Source organism: Heptranchias perlo, chromosome 13 (assembly GCF_035084215.1).
Source record: "Heptranchias perlo isolate sHepPer1 chromosome 13, sHepPer1.hap1, whole genome shotgun sequence".
NCBI lineage: Eukaryota > Metazoa > Chordata > Chondrichthyes > Hexanchiformes > Hexanchidae > Heptranchias > Heptranchias perlo.
Window position 1 is genome coordinate 37468459 of NC_090337.1, and position 27827 is coordinate 37496285.

The following is a 27827-nucleotide window of genomic DNA, read 5'->3' on the forward strand; positions in this document are numbered from 1 at the left end:
ATGGAAATATGTGACAACACAACTCATTCACAGCTGAGTCTGTTATATATCTCATGATTGGGGGTGCAATTTAAGATAGTAATTTTTGAGAAAGTAATGGAGCAGTAAAAATGTCAAAAATTAAGGAAATCTTAGGAAAAATCATTACCAGTAATGGCATTTTTTGTGGTAACCAAACATACTGTAGCCTCATTATAACTAACGTATTAAATGTGTTCATTGTACTGAATAGAAAATGAGCAGCTTTTAATATTTAACACTTCCAATACCAACTTATAGAAAAGTAGTAAAAAGCAGAAATAGATGTTCAGCCTCTCCTCCCCAATGTGTTGCTGAAAAATGTGCAATTTAAAGTGCTATTGAGAGTGCGCTGTTGAATGTACAGAAACCAGCTGATTAAAACGTGCTCTCACAATCACTTTCAACAGCTGAGTTGTACATTGCAGAGGAAAGACTGAGCAGTAGGAGAAAGGCAAGTTGTCTTATCACATCGCAAGACACTGCTAATTACTGCTTCAATAACTTAATTATAAGTTTACTGACACTTTCAGTATCACCGACAGGAAATGGTCAAACCTGATTGTATTCACTAATAGAATACATTACAGCAAAACTAGTTATTCTGCTACATTTTTGTGCAAACACAAATTTAAGTGTTTGTATGATGTGGGTTCCTTTGGTCCCCAGGGATGACATGCATTTTTGGGTCTTGGGGTTTATTGCTGTGTTTATATCCCCAGGCTGCAGATGTTGTGGTGGATGTTTGCACTTTATTATGAAATGATCACCATATCTACTACTTGGTGGAAAAGGAAGATGGAAATGCTGTGATATGTTGGAGGCGAAGAGAAACAGGATGTCTTACATAAAAACATAAGAAATAGGAGCAGGAGTAGACCATACGGCCCCTCGAGCCTGCTCCGCCATTCAATCAGATCATGGCTGATCTTCGACCTCAACTCCACTTTCCCACCTGATCCCCATATCCCATGATTCCCCTAGAGTCCAAAAATCTATACATCTCAGCCTTGAATATATTCAATGACTCAGCATCAACAGCCCTCTGGGGTAAAGAATTCCAAAGAGTCACAACCCTCTGAGTAAAGAAATTCCTCCTCATCTCGGTCTTGAATGGCTGACCCCGTATCCTGTGATTATACCCCCTAGTTCTCGACTCTCCAGCCAGGGGAAACAATCTCTCAGCATCTACTCTGTCAAGGCCCCTCATAATCTTAACTGTTTCAATGAGATCACCTCTCATTCTTCTAAACTCCAGAGAGTAAAGGCCCATTCTACTCAACCTCTCTTCATAGGACAACCCTCTCATCCCAGGAATTAATCTAGTGAACCTTTGTTGCACCACCTCTAAGGTAAGTATATCCTTCCTTAGATAAGGAGACCAAAACTGTACGCAGTACTCCATGTAAGGTCTCACCTATGCCCTGTACAACAGTAGTAAGACTTCCTTACTCTTGTACTCCAACCCCCTTGCAATAATGGCCAACAGCTATCTGCCTTCCTAATTGCTTGCTGTATCTGCATTCTAACTTTCTGTGTTTCTTGTATGAGGACACCCAAGTTTCTCTGAACACCAACATTTAATAGTTTCTCAACATTTAAAAAATATTCTGTTTTTCTATTCTTCCTACCATAGTGAATGACCTCACATTTCCCCACATTATACCCCATCTGCCGCCTTCTTGCCCACTCACTTAACCTGACTATATCCCTTTGCAGACTCTTTGGGGGTGATTTTATATCCCAAGAACGGGTGGGTTGGGGGCAGGTGGGAGTTGAAAATAGTTGTTTTTTTTGGGTCACAACTGCAAAATTTTCAGACTTTACATTCCCAGTGGGAAGCCTGTACTTTTACGTGCCAATGTTAAACCCAGAAATAAAGCCGGGTTGTGGTTGCAACTCAAAAAACAACTATTTTCAACTGCCACCCGCCCCCAACCCACCGTTCTTGGGGTTTAAAATCACCCGCTTTGTGTCCTCCTCACAGCTTACTTTTCCACCTAGCTTTGTATCGACAGCAAACTTGGAAACATTGCACTCGGTCCCTTCGCGTAAGTCATTAATATAGATTGTAAATAGCTGAGGCCCAAGCACCGATCCTTGCGGCACCCCACTAGTTACAGCCTGCCAACCTGAGAATGACCCGTTTATCCCTACTCTCTGTTTTCTCTCCTTTAACTAATCCTCTATCCATGCTAATATATTACCCCCAACCCCATGAGCCCTTACCTTGTGTATCAACCTTTTATGTGGCACCTTACTGAATGCTTTTTGAAAACCCAAATATACTACATCCACTGGTTCTCCCTTATCTACCCTGCTAGTTACATCCTCAATCTATTAGATTCGTCAAACATGATTTCCCTTTCACAAACCATGGTGACTGCCTAATCATATTATGATTTTCTAAGTAACCTGTTACCACTTCCTTAATAATGGATTCCAGCATTTTCCTGACAACCGACGTCAGGTGAACTGGCCTATTGTTCCCTATTTTCTCTCTCCCTCCTTTCCTGAATAGCAGGGTAATCTTCCAATCCACTGGGACTGTTCTAGAATCAAAGGAATTTTGGGAGATCATAACCAATGCATCCACTATCACTGCCGCCACCTCTGTTAGAACCCTCAGATGTAGACCATCAGGTCCTGGGGATTTGTTGGCGTTCAGTCCCATTAGTTTGTCTTGTACTTTTTCTCTAGTGATATTAATTGTTTTAAGTTCCTCACTCATTTAACCCTTGGTTCCCCATTATTTTTGGTATGCTTTTTGTGTCTTCTACTGTGAAGACAGATACAAATATTTGTTTAACACATCTGCCGTTTCCTGATACCCCATTATAATTTCTCCTGTCTCAGTCTCTAAGGGACCAATGTTTACTTTTGCTACTCTCTTCCTTTTTACATACTTGTTACAATCCATTTTTATATTTCTTGCTAGTTTACTTTCATATTCTATTTTCTCCGTTTTTATCAATTTTTTGGTTGTCCTTTGGAGTCTGACAGGATTGTTTTACCTAAATCAATTGCTTCTGAGGTCACAGTCAGCAGTACCGTAGTACATTGTTGGGGGATGGGGAAATATATGAACAAGTCATAGTCACCCTCAAGTGAAAAAGAAAAGAAATGACACAGCCAAGTAGCATGCAATTTATTGAAGCAAATTAACACTATTTTTTTTAAGTTTTGCTAAATTTTTCTCCTACTCTCCTCCAGTTAAATTGTAAACAATTTTACAACACCAAGTTATAGTCCAGCAATTTTATTTTAAATTCACAAGCTTTCGGAGGCTTCCTCCTTCGTCAGGTAAATGTTCAGGAGCTCCTTGAAGCCTACGCATTTATACATATAGAACAATACATGGTGTTTACAGACTGCCCCTGCAACTGCCCGTTGCCAAGGCAATCACCGTGTTCAGACAGAGAGGTGTCACCTGCAGAACCCCCGAATACACATTCAACAAAAAAACAAACAGGAAAAAAAAAACAGAGAGAGGCAGAGACATCCGGAAGGCAGAGAAAGCCAGCAAATGACCCATTATATTAAAAACAGATAACATTTGTTCGCTGGTGGGGTAACGTGTAGCGTGACATGAACCCAAGATCCCGGTTGAGGCCGTCCTCATGGGTGCGGAACTTGGCTATCAATTTCTGCTCGACGATTTTGCGTTGTCGTGTGTCTCGAAGGCCGCCTTGGAGTACGCTTACCCGAAGGTCGGTGGATGAATGTCTATGACTGCTGAAGTGTTCCCCGACTGGGAGGGAACCCTCCTGTTTGGCGATTGTTGCGCGGTGTCCGTTCATCCGTTGTCGCAGCGTCTGCATGGTCTCGCCAATGTACCATGCTCTGGGGCTGGGTGGCTGTTTAAAGGCGAGTAGTGGAGGTGTGGGGATGGCCATAGCGAGGTGTTTGTCCTCATTGATGACATGTTGAAGGCTGCGGAGAACATGGCGTAGTTTCTCCGCTCCGGGGAAGTACTGGACGACAAAGGGTACTCTGTTGGTTGCGTCCCGTGTTGGTCTCCTGAGGAGGTCTATGCGATTTTTTGCTGTGGCCTGTCGGAACTGTCGATCGATGAGTCGAGCGTCATATCCCGTTCTTACTAGGGCGTCTTTCAGCGTCTGTAGGTGTCCATCGCGTTCCTCCTCGTCTGAGCAGACCCTGTGTATTCGCAGGGCCTGTCCATAGGGGAAGTCCTCTTTGACGTGGTTAGGGTGGAAGCCACCCAACCTCAAACAGACCATCGTTCGCAGCAAATTACCTAGCTTTCAAGAGAACAGCGTCCACGACACCACACAACCCTGCCACGGTAACCTCTGCAAGACATGCCAGATCATCGACACAGATACCACCATCACACGAGAGGACACCACCCACCAGGTGCATGGTTCATACTCCTGTGACTCGGCCAACGTTGTCTACCTCATACGTTGCAGGAAAGGATGCCCCAGAGCATGGTACATTGGCGAGACCATGCAGACGCTGCGACAACGGATGAACGGACACCGCGCAACAATCGCCAAACAGGAGGGTTCCCTCCCAGTCGGGGAACACTTCAGCAGTCATGGACATTCATCCACCGACCTTCGGGTAAGCGTACTCCAAGGCGGCCTTCGAGACACACGACAACGCAAAATCGTCGAGCAGAAATTGATAGCCAAGTTCCGCACCCATGAGGACGGCCTCAACCGGGATCTTGGGTTCATGTCACGCTACACGTTACCCCACCAGCGAACAAATGTTATCTGTTTTTAATATAATGGGTCATTTGCTGGCTTTCTCTGCCTTCCGGATGTCTCTGCCTCTCTCTGTTTTTTTTTTCCTGTTTGTTTTTTTGTTGAATGTGTATTCGGGGGTTCTGCAGGTGACACCTCTCTGTCTGAACACGGTGATTGCCTTGGCAACGGGCAGTTGCAGGGGCAGTCTGTAAACACCATGTATTGTTCTATATGTATAAATGCGTAGGCTTCAAGGAGCTCCTGAACATTTACCTGACGAAGGAGGAAGCCTCCGAAAGCTTGTGAATTTAAAATAAAATTGCTGGACTATAACTTGGTGTTGTAAAATTGTTTACAATTGTCAACCCCAGTCCATCACCGGCATCTCCACATCATGACTACCATCGACACCACAAACTGCCGGCTCACAGTGGAAAGGATATCCAAGAAGATCGCGCATTTAGACACAGACATCAAGTTTTTACAGAGCTGCAAGAAAGCAGACAAGATCCCGAAAGGACTCCAGATCACGAACCCACTCAGGTCCACATACAACTCGGATTACGCTGAGAGACTCTGCCGCCGTACCTCTCGCACACTCCGCAACCATCTCATACACCAACTCTACAGCAGACGCCACAACCTCGAAACCAAGATAGAGTCCATACTCTCAACCTGTACTCAGGACATAGCAGACCAGCTACGTTATACCGCCAAACAGACGAGGCAACGGAACTACGCTGCCTACATGAAAACCAAGAGCAGGAAGCTTGAGAAACTCGGCATCACCACCAGCAACGACCAAGCTTCCCCTGGTACCACGGTTGCAACCACAGGGAAGTCTATTGTCAATTTATCCGACCACACCCTTCAAGCAGACGAAATCGAAGTTCTCAGCCGAGGGCTCAATTTCTGCCCCACTACCAAAATGGACCCCACTAGTCTCGCGGCGGACACAGAGGAATTCATCAGGAGAATGAGGCTCCGGGAATTCTACCACAAACCCCAAGATTTCAGCAGCGAACCCAATGAGACAATCGACGATCCGGAACAGCAGACAGAGGGATCCGCGGTACAGCAACCGAAGAGGAAAGAGTCAAACTGGACTCCTCCGGAGGGTCGCTGCCCTCAGCTGGACATGTATGCTCAAGCTGTCAGGAAATGCGTCAATGCCAGATTCATCAGCCGCACTCAGAAGACAGTCCAGAATGTCACCCGAGCACAACGCAACGCCATCAACGCTCTCAAGACCAACCGCAACATCGTCATCAAACCAGCGGACAAAGGAGGAGCCATAGTCATACAGAACAGAACAGACTATTGCAAAGAAGCATACCGACAACTGGACAACCAGGAACACTACAGACGGTTACCCGCAGATCCAACCAAAGAACACACCCACCAGCTCAACAAACTGATCAAGACCTTCGATCCAGACCTTCAAAGCATCCTACGCACTCTCATCCCACGTAATCCCCGCGTGGGAGACTTCTACTGCCTCCCAAAGATACACAAAGCCAACACACCCGGACGTCCCATCGTATCAGGCAACGGAACCCTGTGTGAGAACCTCTCTGGATACATCGAGGGCATCCTGAAACCCATCGTACAGGGAACCCCCAGCTTCTGTCGCGACACTACAGACTTCCTACAAAAACTCAGTACCCACGGACCAGTTGAACCAGGAACACTTCTCACCACGATGGACGTCTCGGCACTATACACCAGTATCCCCCACGATGACGGCATCGCTGCGACAGCATCAATACTCAACACCAACAACAGCCAATCTCCGGAAGCCATCCTACAACTCATCCGCTTCATCCTGGATCACAATGTCTTCACCTTTGATAACCAGTTCTTTACCCAAACACACGGAACAGCCATGGGGACCAAATTCGCAACCCAATACGCCAACATTTTCATGCACAAGTTCGAGCAGGACTTCTTCACTGCACAAGACCTCCAACCAACACTATACACCAGATACATCGACGACATTTTCTTTCTATGGACCCACGGCAAGGAATCACTAAAGAGACTACACGATAACATCAACAAGTTCCATCCCACCATCAAGCTCACCATGGACTACTCCTCAGAATCAGTTTCTTTCTTGGACACACGAATCTCCATCAAAGACGGGCACCTCAGCACCTCACTCTACCGCAAGCCCACGGACAACCTCACGATGCTCCACTTTTCCAGCTTCCACCCTAACCACGTCAAAGAGGCCATCCCCTATGGACAGGCCCTGCGAATACACAGGGTCTGCTCAGACGAGGAGGAACGCGATGGACACCTACAGACGCTGAAAGACGCCCTAGTAAGAACGGGATATGACGCTCGACTCATCGATCGACAGTTCCGACGGGCCACAGCAAAAAATCGCATAGACCTCCTCAGGAGACCAACACGGGACGCAACCAACAGAGTACCCTTTGTCGTCCAGTACTTCCCCGGAGCGGAGAAACTACGCCATGTTCTCCGCAGCCTTCAACATGTCATCAATGAGGACAAACACCTCGCTATGGCCATCCCCACACCTCCACTACTCGCCTTTAAACAGCCACCCAACCTCAAACAGACCATCGTTCGCAGCAAATTACCTAGCTTTCAAGAGAACAGCGTCCACGACACCACACAACCCTGCCACGGTAACCTCTGCAAGACATGCCAGATCATCGACACAGATACCACCATCACACGAGAGGACACCACCCACCAGGTGCATGGTTCATACTCCTGTGACTCGGCCAACGTTGTCTACCTCATACGTTGCAGGAAAGGATGCCCCAGAGCATGGTACATTGGCGAGACCATGCAGACGCTGCGACAACGGATGAACGGACACCGCGCAACAATCGCCAAACAGGAGGGTTCCCTCCCAGTCGGGGAACACTTCAGCAGTCATGGACATTCATCCACCGACCTTCGGGTAAGCGTACTCCAAGGCGGCCTTCGAGACACACGACAACGCAAAATCGTCGAGCAGAAATTGATAGCCAAGTTCCGCACCCATGAGGACGGCCTCAACCGGGATCTTGGGTTCATGTCACGCTACACGTTACCCCACCAGCGAACAAATGTTATCTGTTTTTAATATAATGGGTCATTTGCTGGCTTTCTCTGCCTTCCGGATGTCTCTGCCTCTCTCTGTTTTTTTTTTCCTGTTTGTTTTTTTGTTGAATGTGTATTCGGGGGTTCTGCAGGTGACACCTCTCTGTCTGAACACGGTGATTGCCTTGGCAACGGGCAGTTGCAGGGGCAGTCTGTAAACACCATGTATTGTTCTATATGTATAAATGCGTAGGCTTCAAGGAGCTCCTGAACATTTACCTGACGAAGGAGGAAGCCTCCGAAAGCTTGTGAATTTAAAATAAAATTGCTGGACTATAACTTGGTGTTGTAAAATTGTTTACAATTGTCAACCCCAGTCCATCACCGGCATCTCCACATCATGTCCTCCAGTTAAACATTAAGGAAGAGCAAGCCGTCATCTTTAACCTCTGCCACAAACTCCATGACTTCGCCATCCCCCTCCTTGGTCACTGTCTCAGGTCGAAGCCGATTGCTCGCAACCTTGGCATCCTATCTGACCCCAGCTGAGCTTCCGACCCCACATCCTCTTCCACCTCTGTAACATCGCGCGTCTCCACCCCTGCCTGAGCCCATCTGCTGCCGAAACCCTCATTCATGCCTCTATCACCGATGGACCCGACTATTCCAATGTTCTCCTGGCCGGCCTTCCATCTTCCACCTTTCATAAATTTCAGCTCATCCAAAACCCTGCTGCCCATATCCTATCCTGCACCAATTCTCATTCACCCAGTACCCCTGTGCTCGCTGACCTACAATGGAGGAGTTGAGGATCCTGGAACCAATTTAAAATTTTTATCCTTGTGTTTAAATTCCTCCAGGACCTCATCCCTCGCCATCTCTGTAACCTGCTCCAGTACTGTAACCCTCCGAGAACTCTGTGTTCCTCCAACTCTGGGCTCTTGTGCATCCTCCACTCCCTTCGACCCACCACTGCTGGCCATGGCTTCAGTTGTCTAGGCCCTAAGCTCTGGAATTCCCTCTTTAAACTTCTCTGCCTCTTCACCTCTCTTTTCCTTTAAAACCCTCCTTATAACATACTTCTGATGAAGTCACCCCATCTAATATCTCCTTCTTTGGCTTGATGTCAATTTTTTTGTCTGATAACACTCCAGTGAAGCACCTTGAGTCGTTTTTCTATGTTAAAGGCACTATACAGTCTAGGTACATTCCCACGATGGTGAAAGGTAGGGCAACCAAAGCTAGAGCTCCCTGGATGATGAAAGAGACAGAGAGTAAGATGAAGCAGAAAAAGGGGGCGTATGACAAATAACAGGTTGATAATACAAGTGAGAACCAGGCTGAATATAGAAAGTACAAAGAAGTGAAAAAGGAAATAAGAGGGGCAAAGAGAGAGTAAGAGAATAAACTGGCAGCTAACATAAAAGGGAATCCAAAGGTCTTCTATGGGCATATAAATAGTAAACGGGTAGCAAGAGAAGGGGTGGGGCTGATTAGGGACCAAAAAGGGGATCTACATATGGAGGCAGAGGGCATGGCTAATGTACTAAATGGGTCCTTTGCATCTGTCTTTACCAAGGAAAAAGATGCTGCCAAAGTCACAGCAAAAGAGGAGGTAGTTGAGATACTGGATGGGCTAAAAATTGATAAAGAGGAGGTACTAGAAAAGCTGGTTGTATTTAAAGTAGATAAGTCACCCGGTCTGGATGGGATGCATCCTAGGTTTCTGAGGGAAGGGTGAAAATTGCAGGGGTGCTAGCCATAATTTTCCAATCCTGCTTAGATACAGGGGTGGTGTTAGAGGACTGGACAATTGCAAATGTTACACCCTTGATCAAAAATCAGAGTGAGGATAAATCTGGTAACTACAGGCCAGTTAGTTTAACCTCGGTGGTGGGGAAGCTTTTAGAAACCATAATCAGGGACAAAATTAAATATCACTTGGACAAGTGTGGATTAATTAAGGAAAGCGAGCTCAAGATTTGCTAAAGGCAAATCGTGTTTAACTAACATGATTGAGTTTTTTGATGAGGTAACAGAGAGGGTTGTTGAGATTGATGTTGTGTATATGGATTTTCAAAAGGCAGTTGATAAAGTGCCACATAATAGGCTAGTCAGAAAAATGGAAGCCCATGGAATAAAAGAGGCAGTGACAGCATGAATACGAAATTGGCTAAGTGACAGGAAACAGACAGTAGTGATGAACGGTTGTTTTTCGGACTGGAGGGAGGTATACAGTGGTGCTCCCCAGGGGTTGGTACGAGGATCACTGCTTTTTTTGATGCATATTAATGACTTGGACTTGGGTGTACAGGGCACAATTTCAAAATCTGCAGATGACACAAATCTTGGAAGTGTAGTAAACAGTGAGGAGGATAGTAATAGACTTCAAGGGGACATAGATAGGCTGGTGAAATGGGCGGACACATGGCAGATAAAATTTAACGCAGAGAAGTGCAAAGTGATACATTTTGGCAGGAAGAACGAGGAGAGTCATATAAACTAAATGGTATAATTCTAAAGGGGTGCAGGAGCAGAGAGACCTAGGAGTATATATGGACAAATCTTTGAAGGTGGCAGGACAGGTTGAGAAAGCGGTTAAAAAAGCATATGGGAACCTGGGCTTTATAAATAGAGGCATGGAGTACAAAAGCAAGGAAGTTATGGTGAACTTTTATAAAACACTGCTTCGGCTACAACTGGAGTATTGCATCCAATTCTGGGCACCACACTTTAGGAAAGATGTAAAGGTTTTAGAGTGGGTGCAGAAAAGATTTACTAGAATGGTTCCAAGGATGACGGACTTCAGTTACGTGGATAGACTGGAGAAGCTGGGGTTGTTCTCCTTAGAGCAGAGAAGGTTAAGAGGAGGTTTGATAGAAGTGTTCAAAATCATGACTGGTTTAGATAAAGTAAATAGAAACTGTTCCTGTTGGTGGAAGGGTCGAGAACCAGAGGACACAGATTTAAGATGATTGGCAACATAACCAAAGGCAACATGAGGAAAATCTTTTTTACGCAGTGAGTAGTTATGGTCTGGAATGCGCTGCCTGAAAGGGTGGTGGAAGCAGATTCAATTGTGGTTTTCAAAAAGGAATTGAATAAATACTTGAAGAGAAAAAATTTGCAGGGCTACGGAGAAAGAGCGGGGGAATGGGACTAAGTGGATTGCTCTTACAACGAGCCGGCACAGGCTCGATGGGCCAAATGGCCTCCTTATGTGCTGTATCCATTCTATGATTCTATATAAATGCAAGTTATTGTTGCTGTTGTTGTCGTAAAGTGCTTGGCAGCATCCTGAGTTCGTGAAAGGCATTTTATAAACTCACAAATTACTGCATAGAAATTCCCGCATGTCTTTGAAAAGAACATAGGAAAGGAGGCCATTCAGCCCCTCATTCATTTAGTTCATGGCTGATCTGTATCTTAACTCCATTTATCCGCCTTGGTTCCATATCCTTTAATACCCAAAGGTAAGTCCATGCAATCTCTGGTACAAAAGACCACAATAAAAAGATAACGTTTAGTCCTATCTCTGATAATCCGTTCATGCCATGCATAAAGTTGTAAATGTCTGCTTATGGAAATGTCATTTTTACTGTGAGCATACATAAAGAGTAGGGAGACAGCCCAAATTGTAACAATCTGGTCTTTCAAAATCAGCTTACGTACAAAAATCAAATTATACTATACATACCTTCATTCTATCTGTATTTTGTGCATTAGTTGCTTTGGTGTCCAGATGATGCTTCAGCTGTGTCTTCTGATCTTTGATCTTTGCCTTTTGACTTTTTATGGTCTTCTCGAATTCAGCAACTTTCAGTCGTAATTCTCTATTGGCCCGTGACAGTTCTGCAGATTTGGACGTGGCATCATCTAGGCCTTTTCTAAACTATCAAATTAGAAAATATTTGCAAGTCAAGGAAAATTATAGTAGTTCTTTGCAGATACTTCCTTCGATAGATTCATATTCCAGTTGTGTCTAAGGCTGTAGTACAGTCAAAAGTATTAATTAACTCTCCTACTCAAGTTGAATGAAACTCTTGGGCCCCTTTATTACCAGGGAGGCGGGATGGCAGCGGGGGGGCAGCGACTGGGTGCGTGGGTAACCTGCCCAGTAAAATTGGTCTGTTCCCCACGCAATCGCGGGTAAATTGAAGGCACTTACCGTGGCTTCCGGGTTTCCCGTCGTCAACCTGCGCAGCGGGCGGATTGTGCACCTGCATCACAGGCTGTCAGCTGGAGGAGCCCTATTTAAAGAGGCAGTCCTCCAATGCTGCTCCTGCAGCAACCAACCAAAAGTGCAGCATGGAGCAGACCAGCATGGCGGCTCCCAGATTTAACGATGCATCACTCCAGATCCTACTGGATGAGGTGAGGAGGAGGAGGGAGATTTTCTACCCGGTGGACGGGAGGAAGTGGCCTGCCTCTGCCACCAAGGCGGCCTGGCTCGAGGTGGCAGAAGCAACATCTCTGGCACCTGGATCCAGTGCAGGAAGCGCTTCAATGACCTAACTAGGTCAGCCAAAGTGAGTACACTTACTCATTCTCCTATACTCCGTCTTCCACATCACCGCCCCCACCCCCCAACTCATTCTGCAGTGCCAACAATACTCTTACACATCACTCCTCACACCCACTCAAAGCTCATCCACAACTTACCTGCACTTACTCACCTCCCTAGATTTCCAGCAAAAAAGTTATCTGTTTTTAATACAAACCCCAGCATCTGCTACATTTGACCCTTGTGACCCCACCTCAGTATTCTTGGATGTAATGTTTCCCTGACTAACCTGTTTGAACACCATTCACTCCTTTGATTGCTGTGATTATCTCTCTGCCGAGGTGTGATAATGGGCAGTTAGAAAGATTATCTATAATCACCAGGGATTGTTCTCTGACTATATATGCTGTGCCTATATGCATCTCTTCACTTCACCTGACAAAGAAGCAAAGCTCCGAAAGCTTGTGATTTCAAATAAAGCTGTTGGACTATAACCTGGTGTCGTGCGACTCCTTACATTTGTCCACCCCAGTCCATCACTGGCATCTCCACATCATCCCACCACTACTGCTCAACCCAATCCTCATACAATATCATGGCTCTGTCTCATACTCACCCTCTGATGTATCTCTTTCACGGTCAGCCTCACTCAAACCAATGCATTCAGCAGTTGGCCACGTCACCATCCCTCACTCACGCCTCTCTACTTTCTCCCCTTATAGAAGAGAGCCCAGAATGCACGGGAGAGGGCGAAGACCGGAATCGGGGGGGGGGGGGCCACAACATCAGGTTGTCCTCACGGACGCAATGCAGGAGGCTCTTGAAGTGAGCCGCACCCTCGAGTGTCTGTCCGTCGGGGACACCGAGACTGCCACCCGACAAACGGCTGGTGACAGAACTTTAACATTCAGCACTCACAATAGCAAATAGCAGGGCCTTCAGCGATTGCTGTGACGGTGGAGGGCGATTCCTCAGAGGACCTGCCTGCCTCTGAGGGGGCACCGTCACATCTGAGCGAGCCATCCACCAGCGCAGATACACACACCTCGGTGGGTCCCCGTCCTCAGTTAGTTGGGGTTGCACATGGTAAGTCACCACACACGTGAGCACAAGCAGACACTGGTGGCAGGGGCAGCTGTGGAAAGTCCGCGTTGGTGGGAGCACTCTTCTCCAGGCTCTGCTCAGCTGGACACAGATGCTGAACCGTGGGGGCCATCCTTTAAAGGGAGAATGATCGAGGGGCAGCAGCACATTTGCGAGGTGCTGGAACAGGTGCTACGCGCACTCTCCACAATCACGCAAAGGATGGAGGAGTCCAACTCCTGCATGAGTGGAATGGTGGTACAGGTACAGGAGGGAATCTCTGAGATACTGTCACAGGGACGTGAGGGTATCTCTCAGATAGTGTCACGGATAAGTGCGGGAATGTCTGCGATGGAGGGAAGGCTAGCCTCAAGCATGGCTCACCAATGAGTCCATTGAGGCCCTGACAACGGCCGTTCGGACTCAGGGTGAGCAACTTTCTGCTGCCTTAAACAGGCAGGCAGATACACTAGAACTGGCCTTACAAGGCTTCACAGATCTCCCCCAAACTGTCGTCCAACAGGGTGGTAGGAGTGATGTGGGCCTGGCCCAGGAGAGGGATGATGGCGAAAGGGGACATGGAAGTGGGGACGTCACTCAAAGCGCTCCCCGTCTCACCCGTTGCCCCCCTCTCAACCAGTACCCGCAATGCTACCTCCTCTCCAGTTGGTCGAGTCTGCCCCTGCACAGGTGCAGGTGGAGCAGTCTTTGGAGGGGCCCTCACGGCCAACAAAACCCAGAGGGAGTAGGCCCAAAGCATCTAATTGGTCAGGGCATGAACAAGAGCAACCTGCCACAACCTCTGCTGCAACCACAGGAGTAGTCGGAAGCGTAAGGCAAAGGTTTTGTGAGCACAAAGGGTATGCACAAGGGTGTTTGACGGATGGTCATGTTTTTTATTTATATTTGATTTTTGTTAATGGCACATTAAATATTATTATTGTCACCACTACTGCCACGTCTTGGCTATTCTTGACTGGCTTGTGTAATAAGTCCCTTTCATGAGCTTCACCATGAACACCCACACTTGATGCCACCCATTGGGTCACTTTTACAGTGGGTGTATGTGTAGTTGCACGACTATTCTGTGCAGGGGGCGAGGGGGTGCTGGTGTGGCCGCTCCTCTGTCCAGGTAGTGAGGACTGGACTCTTCACACTGTCTGATGTTCGCAGAACCGTTCACATATCAGTAATTCCCTGGCCTCACAAGCAGCCAGGTGAGCCGCTGTTCTGCCAATGGGTTGCTCCTCCTCCTCAATATGGGTGACAGATGTGGATGGGGCCTCTTCCAGCAGCACCCTTCTCTGTTGTGCCATGTTGTGCAGGGCACAACACACGACGATAATGCGTCCTACTCTGTCTGGTGCGTATTGAAGCCCTCCCCCAGAACGATCAAGGCACCTGAACCGCATCTTGAGCAGCCCTATAGCATGCTCAATTGTAGATCTAGTAGCAATGTGGCTGTCGTTATATCGACGCTGTGGCTCAGTGGTGGGGTTCCTCAGAGGTGTCATAAGCCATGTGTGCAGGGGGTATCCCTTGTCTCCGAGGAGCTAGCCCTTGCGGGTGTTGGGTGCGTGGAAGAGGGGCGGGATGTTGGACTCCCTGAGGATGAAGGAATCGTGGCAGCTGCCAGGGTATCTGGCGCATACGTGCAGGAATCTCTTGCGGTGGTCACAGATGAGCTGAGTGTTGGTGGAGTGATAGCCCTTCCTGTTGATGAACAGTCCTGTCTCGTGTGGAGGTGCTCATATTGCTATATGGGTGCAATCGATTATATCCTGCACCCGTGGGAAGCCAGCCACAGCATGGAATCCCACTGCCCTCTCCGTCTGGCTGAGGTCATCCATGGGGAAGGTGATATAGTGCGAGGCCCTGCGAAACAAGCCATCGGTGACCTGCCTATTGCACTTGTGTGCAGACGACTAAGAGACCCCGGCGATGTCCCCGGTGGCATCCTGGAAGGATCCGGAGGCGAAGAAGTTGAGGGCAGTGGTGACTTTGACAGCGACAGGTAAGAAGATGCTGCTTGGGCCAGCCGGGAGCAGCTCGGCATGAAGGAGGCTGCAGATGTCCACGACTACCTGGCGACTAACTCTGAGCATCCGTATGCACTGCTCCTCAGCGGTCCAGGAAGCTGAGCCTCGGCCTGTAGAGCCTGTAGTGAGGGTAGTGCCTCCTGCGACACCGCTCTCTCTGTTGTTGCCCTCCGTGCTATTGTGCAGGTGCCTGTGGCGCAGCACTGTGTTTTAGAGCTCCACGTGGCGGAGGTGGACAGTGTGCCTAGCTAGGCTGGTGATGTTGCTTGTCCTTGGATGAAGTGATGAATGCAGCTATGGCGCTCCCCCATCCTGACGGTGTGAGTTTGAGGGGGTCCACAAAGTAGGTAAATGTATTTGCACAGCAGAGTTTAGGGTATAAATTAAGAATTTTGAGTGGAAAGACAAAGGTGTTGCAGCCAAAACTTTGAAGTGACAGAGTGACCTGCTGCAATACATGAGGTATTCCCCCCAACTGTCAAATAATCCTTTGCATCTCCCACTGGCTGCTGGCTGAAACACGTCTGCTCCAACAGGGAGTGTTTCCCACAGCACAGGAAACACGCCGAGGATCCTTCAAAATTGCACCCCTGCCAAAATCTCCAGTCAATGAGGTCTCAACGAGCTAAATAGCTATCTAAATTATCATCCCGCCGGCTTTAATTGCTGGTGGGAGTCCCGCATGCAGGAGCTGCGCACGCACCCGAACGCCTTATTGGGGAAGCCGGAAGTGAGCAGGTTGGAGCCGGGCTCCGAACCCGCTCCGGGATTCCGCCATTTTCGGAGCCTCCCTTGCCCCCAACGCACCAGCACAGCCATCCAAAAATCAGACCCTTGGTGTCAATTTCCTATGGAAGCTGTACTCGCAGGACTTCAACACGGGTCTGAGAATTGGGTATGGAGGTCTGCGCACCCAATTCAGTGCTCTGGATTTCATTATTAAAATGTTTTGAACGCCGCACTGACACTCAGAAAGAGCCTTATTACCACCCCAAATAAGATTGTTCTCTGTAGAGCAGAGAAGGTTAAGGGGAGATTGCACACTTACCCCGGGGTCTAGAGACATGTATCTACCTTGCGGACCCCCTCAAATGTACATCTTCCGGATAGGGACCGCCGTAGCTGCAGTCATGACCTCCTCGGAGGGCGAACAGCATCACCAGCCTCGCCGGCCATGCCGTCCACCTCTGACACGTGGAGCTCCACAACACAGTGCTGTGACATATCCACCTGCACAGCAGGAGGAAGGGCAAAGGCAGAGAGAGATGCATCGCAGAGGGCACCACCCTCGCCACAGGGTCCACAGACTGAGGCTCAGCTTCCTGGATCTCTCTGAGCAGCAGTGCACACGGAGGCTCAGAGTCACTCAACATGTAGTCTTTACAATCTATGTTGGGAAGATGTACATCTGAGGGGGTCCGCAAGGTAGATACATGTCTCTGGACCCTGGGGTAAGTGTGCAAGTTGGTGAATTTGATTGTTAGGAGGAGGGTGGTGGAGGCCAAACTTTGTCCCAAGTGACAGAGTGGCCTCCTGCAATGAGTGAGGGTCTCCCCCCACCAACTGTCAATATAGTCCCCAACTCTTTACAATCTATATTAACGATTTGGAGGAGGGGACCGAGTGTAACATATCAAAGTTTGCAGATGATACAAAGATGGGAGGGAAAGTAGAGAGTGAGGAGGACATAAAAAACCTGCAGGGGGATATAGACAGGCTGGGTGAGTGGGCGGAGATTTGGCAGATGCAATACAATACTGGAAAATGTGAGGTTATGCACTTTGGCAGGAAAAATCAGAGAGCAAGTTATTATCTTAATGGCGAGAAACTGGAAAGTACTGCAGTACAAAGGGATCTGGGAGTCCTAGTGCAAGAAAATCAAAAAGTTAGTATGCAGGTGCAGCAGGTGATCAAGAAGGCCAACGGAATGTTGGCTTTTATTGCTAGGGGGATAGAATATAAAAACAGGGAGGTATTGCTGCAGTTATGTAAGGTATTGGTGAGACCGCACCTGGAATACTGCATACAGTTTTGGTGTCCATACTTAAGAAAAGACATACTTGCTCTCGAGGCAGTACAAAGAAGGTTCACTCGGTTAATCCCGGGGATGAGAGGGCGGACATATGAGGAGAGGTTGAGTGGATTGGGACTCTACTCATTGGAGTTTAGAAGAATGAGAGACGATCTTATTTAAACATAAGATTGTGAAGGGGCTTGATCGGGTGGATGCGGTAAGGATGAAACTAGAACTAGGGGGCATAATCTTAGAATAAGGGCTGCTCTTTCAAAACTGAGATGAGGAGAAACTTCTTCACTCAGAGGATAGTAGGTCTGTGGAATTTGCTGCCCCAGGAAGCTGTGGAAGCTATATCATTAAATAAATTTAAAACAGAAATAGACAGTTTCCTAGAAGTAAAGGGAATTAGGGGTTACGGGGAGCAGGCAGGAAATTGGACATGAATTTAGATTTGAGGTTAGGATCAGATCAGCCATGATCTTATTGAATGGCGGAGCAGGCTCGAGGGGCCGATTGGCCTACTCCTGCTCCTATTTCTTATGTTCTTATGTAGTCGTGGACATCTGCACCCTCCTTCATGCCGAGCTGCTCCCAGCTGGCCCGAGCACCATCTTCTTACCTGTTGCTGTCAAAGTCACCACTTCCCTCAACAACTTCTCCTCCGCATCCTTCCAGGGTGCCACCGGGGACATTGCCGATGTCTCTCAGTCGTCTGCACAAAAGAGCCCTGCAAATACACCTACACCCACTCTGCAGTGACACAATGGGTGGCATCAGGTGTCGGTCTTCATTGTGATCCTCAGGAAAGGGCATTATTGCACAAACCAGACGGGATTCACCAGTAGTGGTGCCAATATAATATCTGATGTGAGTTGGTCAGAAATTAAATGTAAGTAAAAACTATGACAAACCCTCAAACACCCTTGTGCATCCCCTTCATGCTCACAACACGTTTGCCTTACGCTGCCTACTGCACATATGTGATGCATGCCCTGTGGCTGCAGCACAGGTAGTGGCAGGTTGAGTGAGGATGACCATGAAAGAGATGCACGAGAGAGTGAGTATGAGATAGAGCCATGAGATTGTATGAGGATTGGGTTGAGTGGTAGTGGCGGGATGAGTACTGCCGAGCTGAGTAAGTGCAGGTAAGATGAGGATGAGGTTTGAGTGGGTGTGAGGGGTGATGTGATAGAGTAGTGTTGGCAGTGCAGAAGGAGGTATGGGGTGGGGGCGGTGATGTGGCAGACGGAGTGTAGGGGAATGAGTAAGTGTACTCACTGTGGCTGACCTACTGAGGTCATTGGAGCGCCTCCTGCACTGTATGCAGGTGTGCGATATGTTGGTGGTGCAGGTGACCTCCTCTGCCACCTTGAGCCAGGCCTTCTTGGTGGCAGAGGCAGGCAGCTTCCTCCCGCCTGCCGGGGGGGGAAGATCTCTGTCCTCCCCCTCTTCCTCACCCCATCCAATAAGAGCTGGAGTGAGGCATCATTAAACCTGGGAGCAGCCTTCCCCCGGGCTGCTCCATGCTATAATTTTCCCTATTTCTTGCAGCAGTCAGTGGAGGACTGCCCCTTTAAATAGAGCGCCTCCAGCTGACCGACCTTACTGCGCATGCGCAATCCGCCCGACGCGCAGCTCAGCAGCGGGGAACCCGGAAGACCAGGTAAGTGGATCCAATTAGGCTGCGATCGCGCACGGGGCAGACTGATTTCACCGGGCACGTTACCCACGCGCCCAATCGCCACCCCGCCGCGAACCCGCAGCCCTGGTAATATCGAGCCCGTTATCTCGAGACTCAACTATTCCAATGCTGTCCTGGCTGGCCTCCCATCTTCCACCCTCCATAAATTTGAGCTCATCCGGAACTCTGCTGCTCGTATCCTAACTCGCACCAAGTCCTGTTCCCCCATCACCCCTGTGCTGACTGACCTACATTGGCTCCTGGTCTGGGAACATCTCAATTTTAAAATTCTCATCAATGTTTTCAAATCCCTCCATGGCCTCGCCCCTCCCTATCTCTATCACCTCCTCCAGCTCTACAACCCTCCGAGATCTCTGCGCTTCTCCAATTTTTGCCTCCTGCGCATCCCCGATTTTAATCGCTCCACCATTGGCAGCCATGCCTTCAGCTGCCTAGGCTCTAAAGCTCTGGAATTCCCTCTCTAAACCTCTTCACTTCTCTCCTCCTTTAAGATGCTCCTTAAAACCTACCTCTTTGACAAAGCTTTTAGTCATCTGTCCTAATAGCTCCTTTTGTGGCTCAGTGTCAAATTTTGTTCGATAATGCTCCTGTGAAGCACCTTTGGACATTTTACTACGTTATGGGCGCTATACAAATGCAAGTTGTTGTTGTTGTTTAGGGTCCACTTAAGGCCAAGAATGGGCCCCATCAGAGGCGCATTTAGCAGGATTCCCATGGTAGTCCAGGATTGCCCCCAGACATTTGCCCCAAACTGCTGCTGGGATGTGGGGTGGAGGTCAGGCAGAAGGAATGCCTGCTGTCCTCTAGATCAAGATTTTCTGTTTAGCTAAAATGGGATGGAAACCTGGCTGATCCAGGTTCTGCCCCAAATTTCAACAGCTCTCCCCAACCCCCCCCCCAAAAAAAACTCTGCCAGAATCCTATCCCCTTAAATCTTTTTTAAACTGAATTTTCAATAACTTACACTGTTTGTAAAATACCATGTTTAACAAGTTGACTCAGCTTCTGTTTAATATATTGACTATATTGCTAATAGAAATTACTCATAAAATTAAGCAAAGTATGTATAAGTTGTATACAGTTGAGTTTTTTTTTTAGTATAGAAAGTACAGCACAGAAACAGGCCATTCGGCCCAACAGGTCCATGCCGGTGTTTATGCTCCACACGAGCCTCCTCCCTCCCTACTTCCTCTAACCCTATCAGCATATCCTTCTATTCCTTTCTCCCTCGTGTTTATCTAGCTTCCCCTTAAATGCATCAATGCTAGTCGCCTCAACTACTCCTTGTAGTGGCAAGTTTCACATTCTCACCACTCTCGGGGTAAAGAAGATTCTCCTGAATTCCCTTTTGGATTTATCAGTGACTCTCTTACATTTATGGCCCCTAGTTCTGGTCTCCCCCACAAGTGGAAGCATCTTCTATACGTCTACCCTATCAAACCCTTTCATAATCTAAAGACCTCTATCAGGTCATCCCTCAGTCTTCTCTTTTCTAGAGAAAAGAGCTCCAGCCCGTTTAATCTTTCCTGATAGGTATGCCTCTCAGTTCTGGCATCATCCTAGTAAATCTTTTTTTGCACTTTCTCCAGTGCTTCTATCTCTCGAATATGGAGACAAGAACAGTTCACAGTACTCCAAGTGTGGTCTAACCAAGGTTCTATACAAGTTTAACATAACTTCTCGGCTTTTCAATTCTATCCCTCTGGAAATGAACCCCAGTGCTTAGTTTGCTTTTTTTTTGCTTATTAACCTGCTTTGCTACTTTTAGTAATTTGTGTATCTGCAGCCCCAGATCCCTCTGTTCCTCTGCCCCATTTAGACTCATATTATCCAAGCAGTATGTGGCCCCCTTGATCTTCCTACCAAAATGTAATACCTCACACTTTTCTATATTGAAATTCATTTGCTATTACACGCCCATTCTGCAAGTTTTTTTATGTCTTCCTGTATTTGTCGCAGTCCTCCTCATTATTAATTATACTCCCCCAATTTGGTGTCATCCGCAAATTTTGAAATTGTACTTCCGATACCCGAGTCCAAATAATTTATGTAAATGGTGAACAACAGTGGTCCAAGCACCGATCCTTGTGGTACACCACTTCCCACCTTTTGCCTGTCTGAGTAGCCAGCTTTAACCCCTTTTTCTGTTTTGTAGCCAGCTTGCTATCCATTCTGCTACTTGTCCCAACTCCACATGCTTTGACCTTAGTCATGAGTCTACTTCCCTAACTTCTTTTAATATGTGCTGACACAATCCATCCGGACCAGGGGTTTTATCCCCTCTGAGTTTGATTAATTTATCAATTATCTCCCCCCTTTCTATCTTAAATGTCTCTTCTTCTAAGGTCATGCACACCATGTTAGTCTCCCTGGTAAATACTGAGGCAAAGTAATTATTTAATATTTTTGCCATTTCGAGTTCATCGTGTGTATCCCTTAGTAGCCCTATCCTATCCTTATTTTTCTTTTGTTATTTATGTGGCTGTAGAATTCTTTACTATTTCTTTTTATATTCCTTGATAAATTAATTTTGTAGTTTCTCGTTGCCTTCCTGATTTTTTTTGACTTCTTTCCTAACCTTTTTGTATTCTCTTTTGTCATCCTCTCCTTTGTTGTCTATGTACTTAGTGTATGCCTTTTTCTTTAGTTTCAATTTTGACTGTACTTCTTTATTCATCCATGGTGTACCATTACTGGCTAGTTTGTTCTTGTTTTTAGTGGTATATATTTCTCCTGGATTCTATTGATCACCGTTTTAAATGTTTCCCACTGCTTTTCCATTTCTTTGTTTGTCAGTAATTTTTTCCAGTTTATTTTCCCTAGTTCCATTCTTATCCCATAAAAATCAGTTTTATTCCAATTTATTACTTTTTTCTAAATAATCTATGCTTGTATCAGCATGCAGCCAGCTGTACAAAGCTACCTTCTAAATGTTCAGCCTTACTCACTGTAACTCCAATAAATAATAGGCTAGAAATTCGGCCATGTAGCGCCTGTTGTATAGGCGCGAAGCGGCCTCCTGAAGTTCCAAAATGGCGTCCGGAATTCGCAGGCATGCTTCTAGTGTGACGTGCGCCGGACGCCATCTTGGTAAAGGGGTTCGCACAGGCGCAGATAACAAACGCCGGCTGCATGTAAAGTAAGGAGAATATACGTTAGATCAGTGTGCAACGCTGATTTAAAGGGATAGACACCATTTTGGCATTTAACGCAGCAGCCAACACACTGGCCCCGATATTAGCGGGGAGGTGAGATGGCAGCGGGGGCGGGGTGCGATTGGACGCGTGGGTGCCCGCCCAATAAAATCTGTCCGTTTCCCACGTGATCGCAGGTCAAATGGAGCCACTTAACATGGCTTCCGGGTTTGCCATCCGAAAGCTGCACAGCGGGCGGACTGCGCCCCCGCATCACAGTCTGTCAGCTGGAGGAGTTCTATTTAAAGAAGCAGTCCTCCAATGGCTGCTCTTGGAGTAAACACCCACACAGCACAATGGAGCAGCACACGGGAAAGGTTGCTCCTAGATTTAGCGATGCCTCACTCCAGGTACTACTGGATGGGGTGAGGAGGAGGAGGGATGTCTTCTACCCGGCGGACAGGAGGAAGTAGCCTGCCTCTGCCACCAAGAAGGCCTGGCTTGAGGTGGCAGAGGAGGTCACCAGCAGCAGCAACATCTCCCGCACCTGGACCCAGTGCAGGAAGCACTTCAATGATCTAACTAGGTCAGCCAAAGTGAGTACACTTACTCATTCTCCTACATTCCATCTTCCAAAGCACCGCCCCCACCCCCCCAACTCATTCTGCACTGCCAACACTACTCTATCACATCACTCCTCACACCCACTTAAGGCTCATCCTCAACTTAACTGCACTTCCTCACCTCCCCATTAGTCACCCCACCACTACCACTCAACCCAATCCTCATACAATGTCATGGCTCTGTCTCATATTCACCCTCTGATGCATCTCCTTCATGGTTAGCCACACCCAAGCCAATGCATTCATCGGTTGGCCACGTCACCATCACTCACTCACGCGTCTGTAATTTGTCCCCTTATAGGAGAAGAGAGCACAGAATGCACAGGAGAGGGCGAGGACCGGAAGGGGGCTGCAACAAATCATCGTCCTCACAGACAGTGAGCAGGAAGCGCTGGAGCTGAGCCGCACCCTCGAGTGCCTGTCCGTCGGGGACACTGAGACTGGCAACCGACAAACATCTGGTGACAGAACTTTAACATTCAGCACACACAATATGAATTGATGTTAACATGCCTCGCCATCTTCAACACCTCAGTACGCTCATCGCAACATGACACATCTGTGTTCATGCTTAATATTGCCTTCTGTTGTCTTACAGGGCCTTCAGTGACCGCTGTGATGGCAGAGGGCGATTCCTCAGAGGACCTGCCAGCCTCTGAGGGGGCACTGTCACATCCGAGCGAGTCATCCACCAGCGCAGATACTGACACTTCGGTGGGTCCTAGTCCACAGTTAGTTGGGGTCGCATATGATGAGTTACCACACATGTGAGCACGAGCAGACACTGGTGGCAGGGGCAGCTATGGAGAGTCCACATCAGTGGGAGCACTCCTTTCCAGGCTCTGCTCAGCTGGACACAGATGCTGAACCCTGGGGGCCATCCTTTAAAAAGAGAATGATCGAGGGGCAGCAGCACATTTGCAAGGTGCTGGAACATGTGCCACGCGCACTCTCCATAATACCGCAGAGGATGGAGGAGTCCAACTCCTGCATGAGTGGAATGGTGGCTCAGGTACGGGAGGGAATCTCTGAGATAGTGTCACAGGGATGTGCGGGCATCTCTGACATACTGCCGTGGGTAAGTGCGGGAACGTCTGCGATGGATGGAAGGCTTGCCTCCCTGGCACTACAAGCACGGCTCACAAATGAGTCCATTCAGGCCCTGACAACGGCCGTTCGAACTAAAACTGAACAACATTCTGCCGCCTTAAATAGGCAGGTAGATACACTAGCACTGGCCTTACAACGCTTCACACATGTCCTCCAAACTGTCGTCCAGCAGAGTGGTAGGAGTGGTGTGGGCCTGGCCCAGGGGAGGGATGATGGCGAAAGGGGACATGTAAGTGGAGACGCCACTCAAAGCACTCCCATGTCTCACCCGTTGCCCCCCTCTCAACCAGTACCCGCAATGCTGCCTCCTCTCCAGGTGGCTGAGTCTGCCCCTGCACAGGGCAGGTGGAGCAGTCTTTGGAGGGGCCCTCACGGCCAACAAAACCCAGAGGGCGTAGGCCCAAAACATCTACTCGGTCAGGGCATGAACAAGAACAACCGGTCACTACCTCTGCTGCAGCCACAGGGGATGCACCACGTAGTAGTAGTCGGAAGCGAAAGGCGAAGGTTTTGTAAGTACAAAGGAGATGCACAAAGGTGTTTGACGGTTGATCATGTTTTTTATTTATATTTGCATTTTGTTAAACTCACACTGGCTTCTGTAATAAGGCCCTTTCATGAGGTTCACCATGAGCGCCCACACTTGATGCCACCAAGTGGGTCACTCTACAGTGGGTGTATGTGTAGTTGCAGGACTGTTTTGTGCCGGGGGGGGGGGGGGGGGGGGGGGCGGGGGACGACGACGCTGGTGAAGGCGCTGCTCTATCGAGGTGGTGTGATGACTGAACTCTTCACACTGTCTAATCTTAGGAGAACCGTTCACAGTTCAGTGACTCCCTGGCGTCACGAGCAGCCAGGTGAGCCGCTGTTCTGCCCAAGGGTTGCTCCTACTCCTCCTCCACCTCCTCCTCCTCCACAATGTAGGTGGCAGATGTGGATGGGGCCTCCTCAAGCAGCACCCCTCTCTGTTGTGCCATGTTGTGCAGGGCACAACACAGGACTATAATGCGTCCCACTCTGTATGGTGCGTATTGAAGCGCTCCCCCAGAATGATCAAGGCACCTGAAGCGCATCTTGAGCAGCCCTATAGCATGCTCAATCGTAGACCTGGTAGCGATGTGGCTGTCATTATATCGACGCTGTTGCTCGGTGATGGGGTTCCTCAGAGGTGTCATGAGCCACGTGTGCAGGGGGTATACCTTGTCCCCGAGGAGCCAGCCCTTACGGGCGTTTGGTGCGTGGAGGAGGGGCAGGATGTTGGATTCCCAGAGGATGAAGGAATCGGGGCAGCAGCCAGGGTATCTGACCATCATGTGAAGGAATCTCTTGCGGTGGTCACAAACGAGCTTAGTGTTGATGGAGTGACACCCTTCCTGTTGGTGAACAGTCCTGGCTCGTGTGGAGGTGCTCGTATTGCTATATGGATGTGATCGATTACACCCTGCACCCATGAGAAGCCAGCCACAGCATGGAATCCCACTGCCCTCTCCGCCTGGCTGAGGTCGTCCATGGGGAAGTTGTCGTATTGCGAGGCCCTGAGAAACAAGCCATCGGTGAACTGCCTTACGCACTTGTGTGCAGACAACTGTGAGACCCCGGCGATGTCCCCGGTGGCACCCTGGAATGATCCGGAGGCGAAGAAGTTGAGGGCAGTGGTGACGTTGACAGCGACAGGTAAGGAGATGCTGCTCGGCCCAGCTGGGAGCAGTTCAGCATGAAGGAGGCTGTAGATGTCTACGACTACCTGGCGACTGACTCTGAGCCTCTGAATGCACTGCTCCTCAGAGCGGTCCAGGAAGCTGAGCCCCGGTCTGTAGACCCTATGGCGAGGGTAGTGCCTCCTGCAACATCGCTCTCTCTGTTGTTGCCCTCTGTGCTCGTGCAGGTGCCTGTGGTGCGGCACTGTGTTGTGGAGCTCCAAGTGGCGTAGGTGGATGCCGTGTCTGGAGAGGCTGGTGATGTCCTCGGATGTAGTGGTGAATGCAGCCATGGCGCCCCCCATCCTAATAGTGTGAGTTTGAGGGGGTCCGCAAAGTAGTTAAATATGTTTGAAAAGCAGAGTTTTGGGTGGAAAGTAAGAATTTTGAGTGAAAACACAAAGGTCTTGCAGCCAAAACTTTGTCTGAAGTGACAGAGTGGTTTGCTGACATAAATGACGTTTCTCCCCACCTGTCAAATAAGCATTTGCATCTCCCACTGGCTGCTGGCTGAAACATGTCTACTGCAATAGGGAGTGTTTCCCACAGCACGGGAACCTCACTGAGGATGCTTCAAAATCGCACCCCTGCCAAAATGTTGAGTCAATCAAGTAGTTCAAGTACTTCAACTAGCTGACAAACTATGCATAGTATCATCCCGCCGGCTTTAATTGCCGGTGGGACTTCCGCATTCGGGAGGTCCGTGCACCTGAATGAGTCACTGGGGAACCCAGAAGTCAGCGGGTTAGAGCTGGCCTCCGGACCCTCTCGGGATTTCAGCGATTTTCGGAGCCCCCCGACCCCAACGCACCCGCTCCTTCACCCGAAAATCGAGCCCACTATCTTAACCACGACCATCTGAACATGTCTTAGATGGTCTGGAGGATCCACCAGCGCTATTTGAAGGGACCATGCAGGATTTACAGGTTAGTTGCTGGATTGTTGCTTCTGGCTGCTGATGCAGTTGTACCAATTTTTGGAACTCTCCTATACTTGAATGCTAAGACTAGGGGACATAGTCTAACATTCAGAGCCAGGACTTGCAGGAGTGAAGTTAGGAAATGCTTCCACACGCAAAGGGTGAGAGAAGTTTGGAACGCTGTTTTGCAAACGGTAGTTGGAGCTGGCTCAATTGTTCATTTTAAGTCTGAGATTGATGGATTTTTGTTAACCAAAGGTATTAAGGGATATGGGGCTAAGGCGGGTATATGGGGTTAGGTCACAGATCAACCATGATCTCAATGAACAGGCTTGTGGGGCTAAATGCCACTGCCACGCTGTCTCCTGCCATGCGCCACCTTCTCCTGCGAGAAAGCAGGACGTGTGTTGGTGAGTGTCCTGCAGGATGTCTGGGTGATGTGCCTGTCATGGTTGAATAGCTGCCAGTGTGTGTGACCTATGAGTTGTGCGTGTGCGGCTTGAAACAGTGGCAATGTGTGAGAGTGAGAGGATGCATCTGATTGGAAGAGTTGGGTACTGATTGAAAGAATTTGTTGGTAGGTGGGTGATGGGGGGGGTGGTGTAGTGCATGCAGCAATGGATGCGGCTAGTGGTGCAGTTGGTAGGAGACGCCACTTGACAGTTGACCTCACTCATCTTGACCACTCGTGTCAAAGCACTGAACTTCTTCCTGCACTGCAGCCATGTTCGTGATGCTATGCTCCTGGCATTGACTTCGTCCCCAATTGCCTCTTGATATGGCTGAAGGGCCTCTTGCCCCCCTGCAAATATAGGATGCCCCTCCTTCTGTCCATCTCTTGTGCCAAGGTCTCCAATGCATCCGCAGAGAACCTTTGGTGCATGCTCTCTTGCAGGCATGGTACAAACTCAGGTCGGCAGATTGGTGAGGTCCAGCGTGCAGATTGGAGGATGTGGATTTAGTAGTGTACAACTTTATTCAATGTTTTAACATAACTCATCAGTTTGTAAACATAGGTATGGGACCTGCATCTGTGTCTTACACGTGCGATGTCTGATCTCCATTCGGACCAGTATCTTATAATTTTGCACTTATATATATGGTGCAGGCTGCCTTTAAAATCTAACGTGCTGCCTGCATCGGAAGCATCGGGCGTGGGCTAATCACGGACCATGATGCCCGTGCCGGAATTCAGGCCTTATCTCA

General features: G+C 48.4%; 1 protein-coding gene across 1 annotated transcript in view; it reads right to left on the bottom strand.

Moving 5' to 3' along the window:
• The window catches only part of ccdc150 (coiled-coil domain containing 150), a 92293-nt gene that overhangs the window by 10361 nt on the left and 54105 nt on the right, over positions 1-27827 (bottom strand). Inside the window, exon 22 of the mRNA XM_067995338.1 lies at positions 11491-11685. Within this exon, the coding sequence (XP_067851439.1) occupies positions 11491-11685 (195 nt within the window). The remainder of the gene's footprint in view (positions 1-11490; positions 11686-27827) is intronic.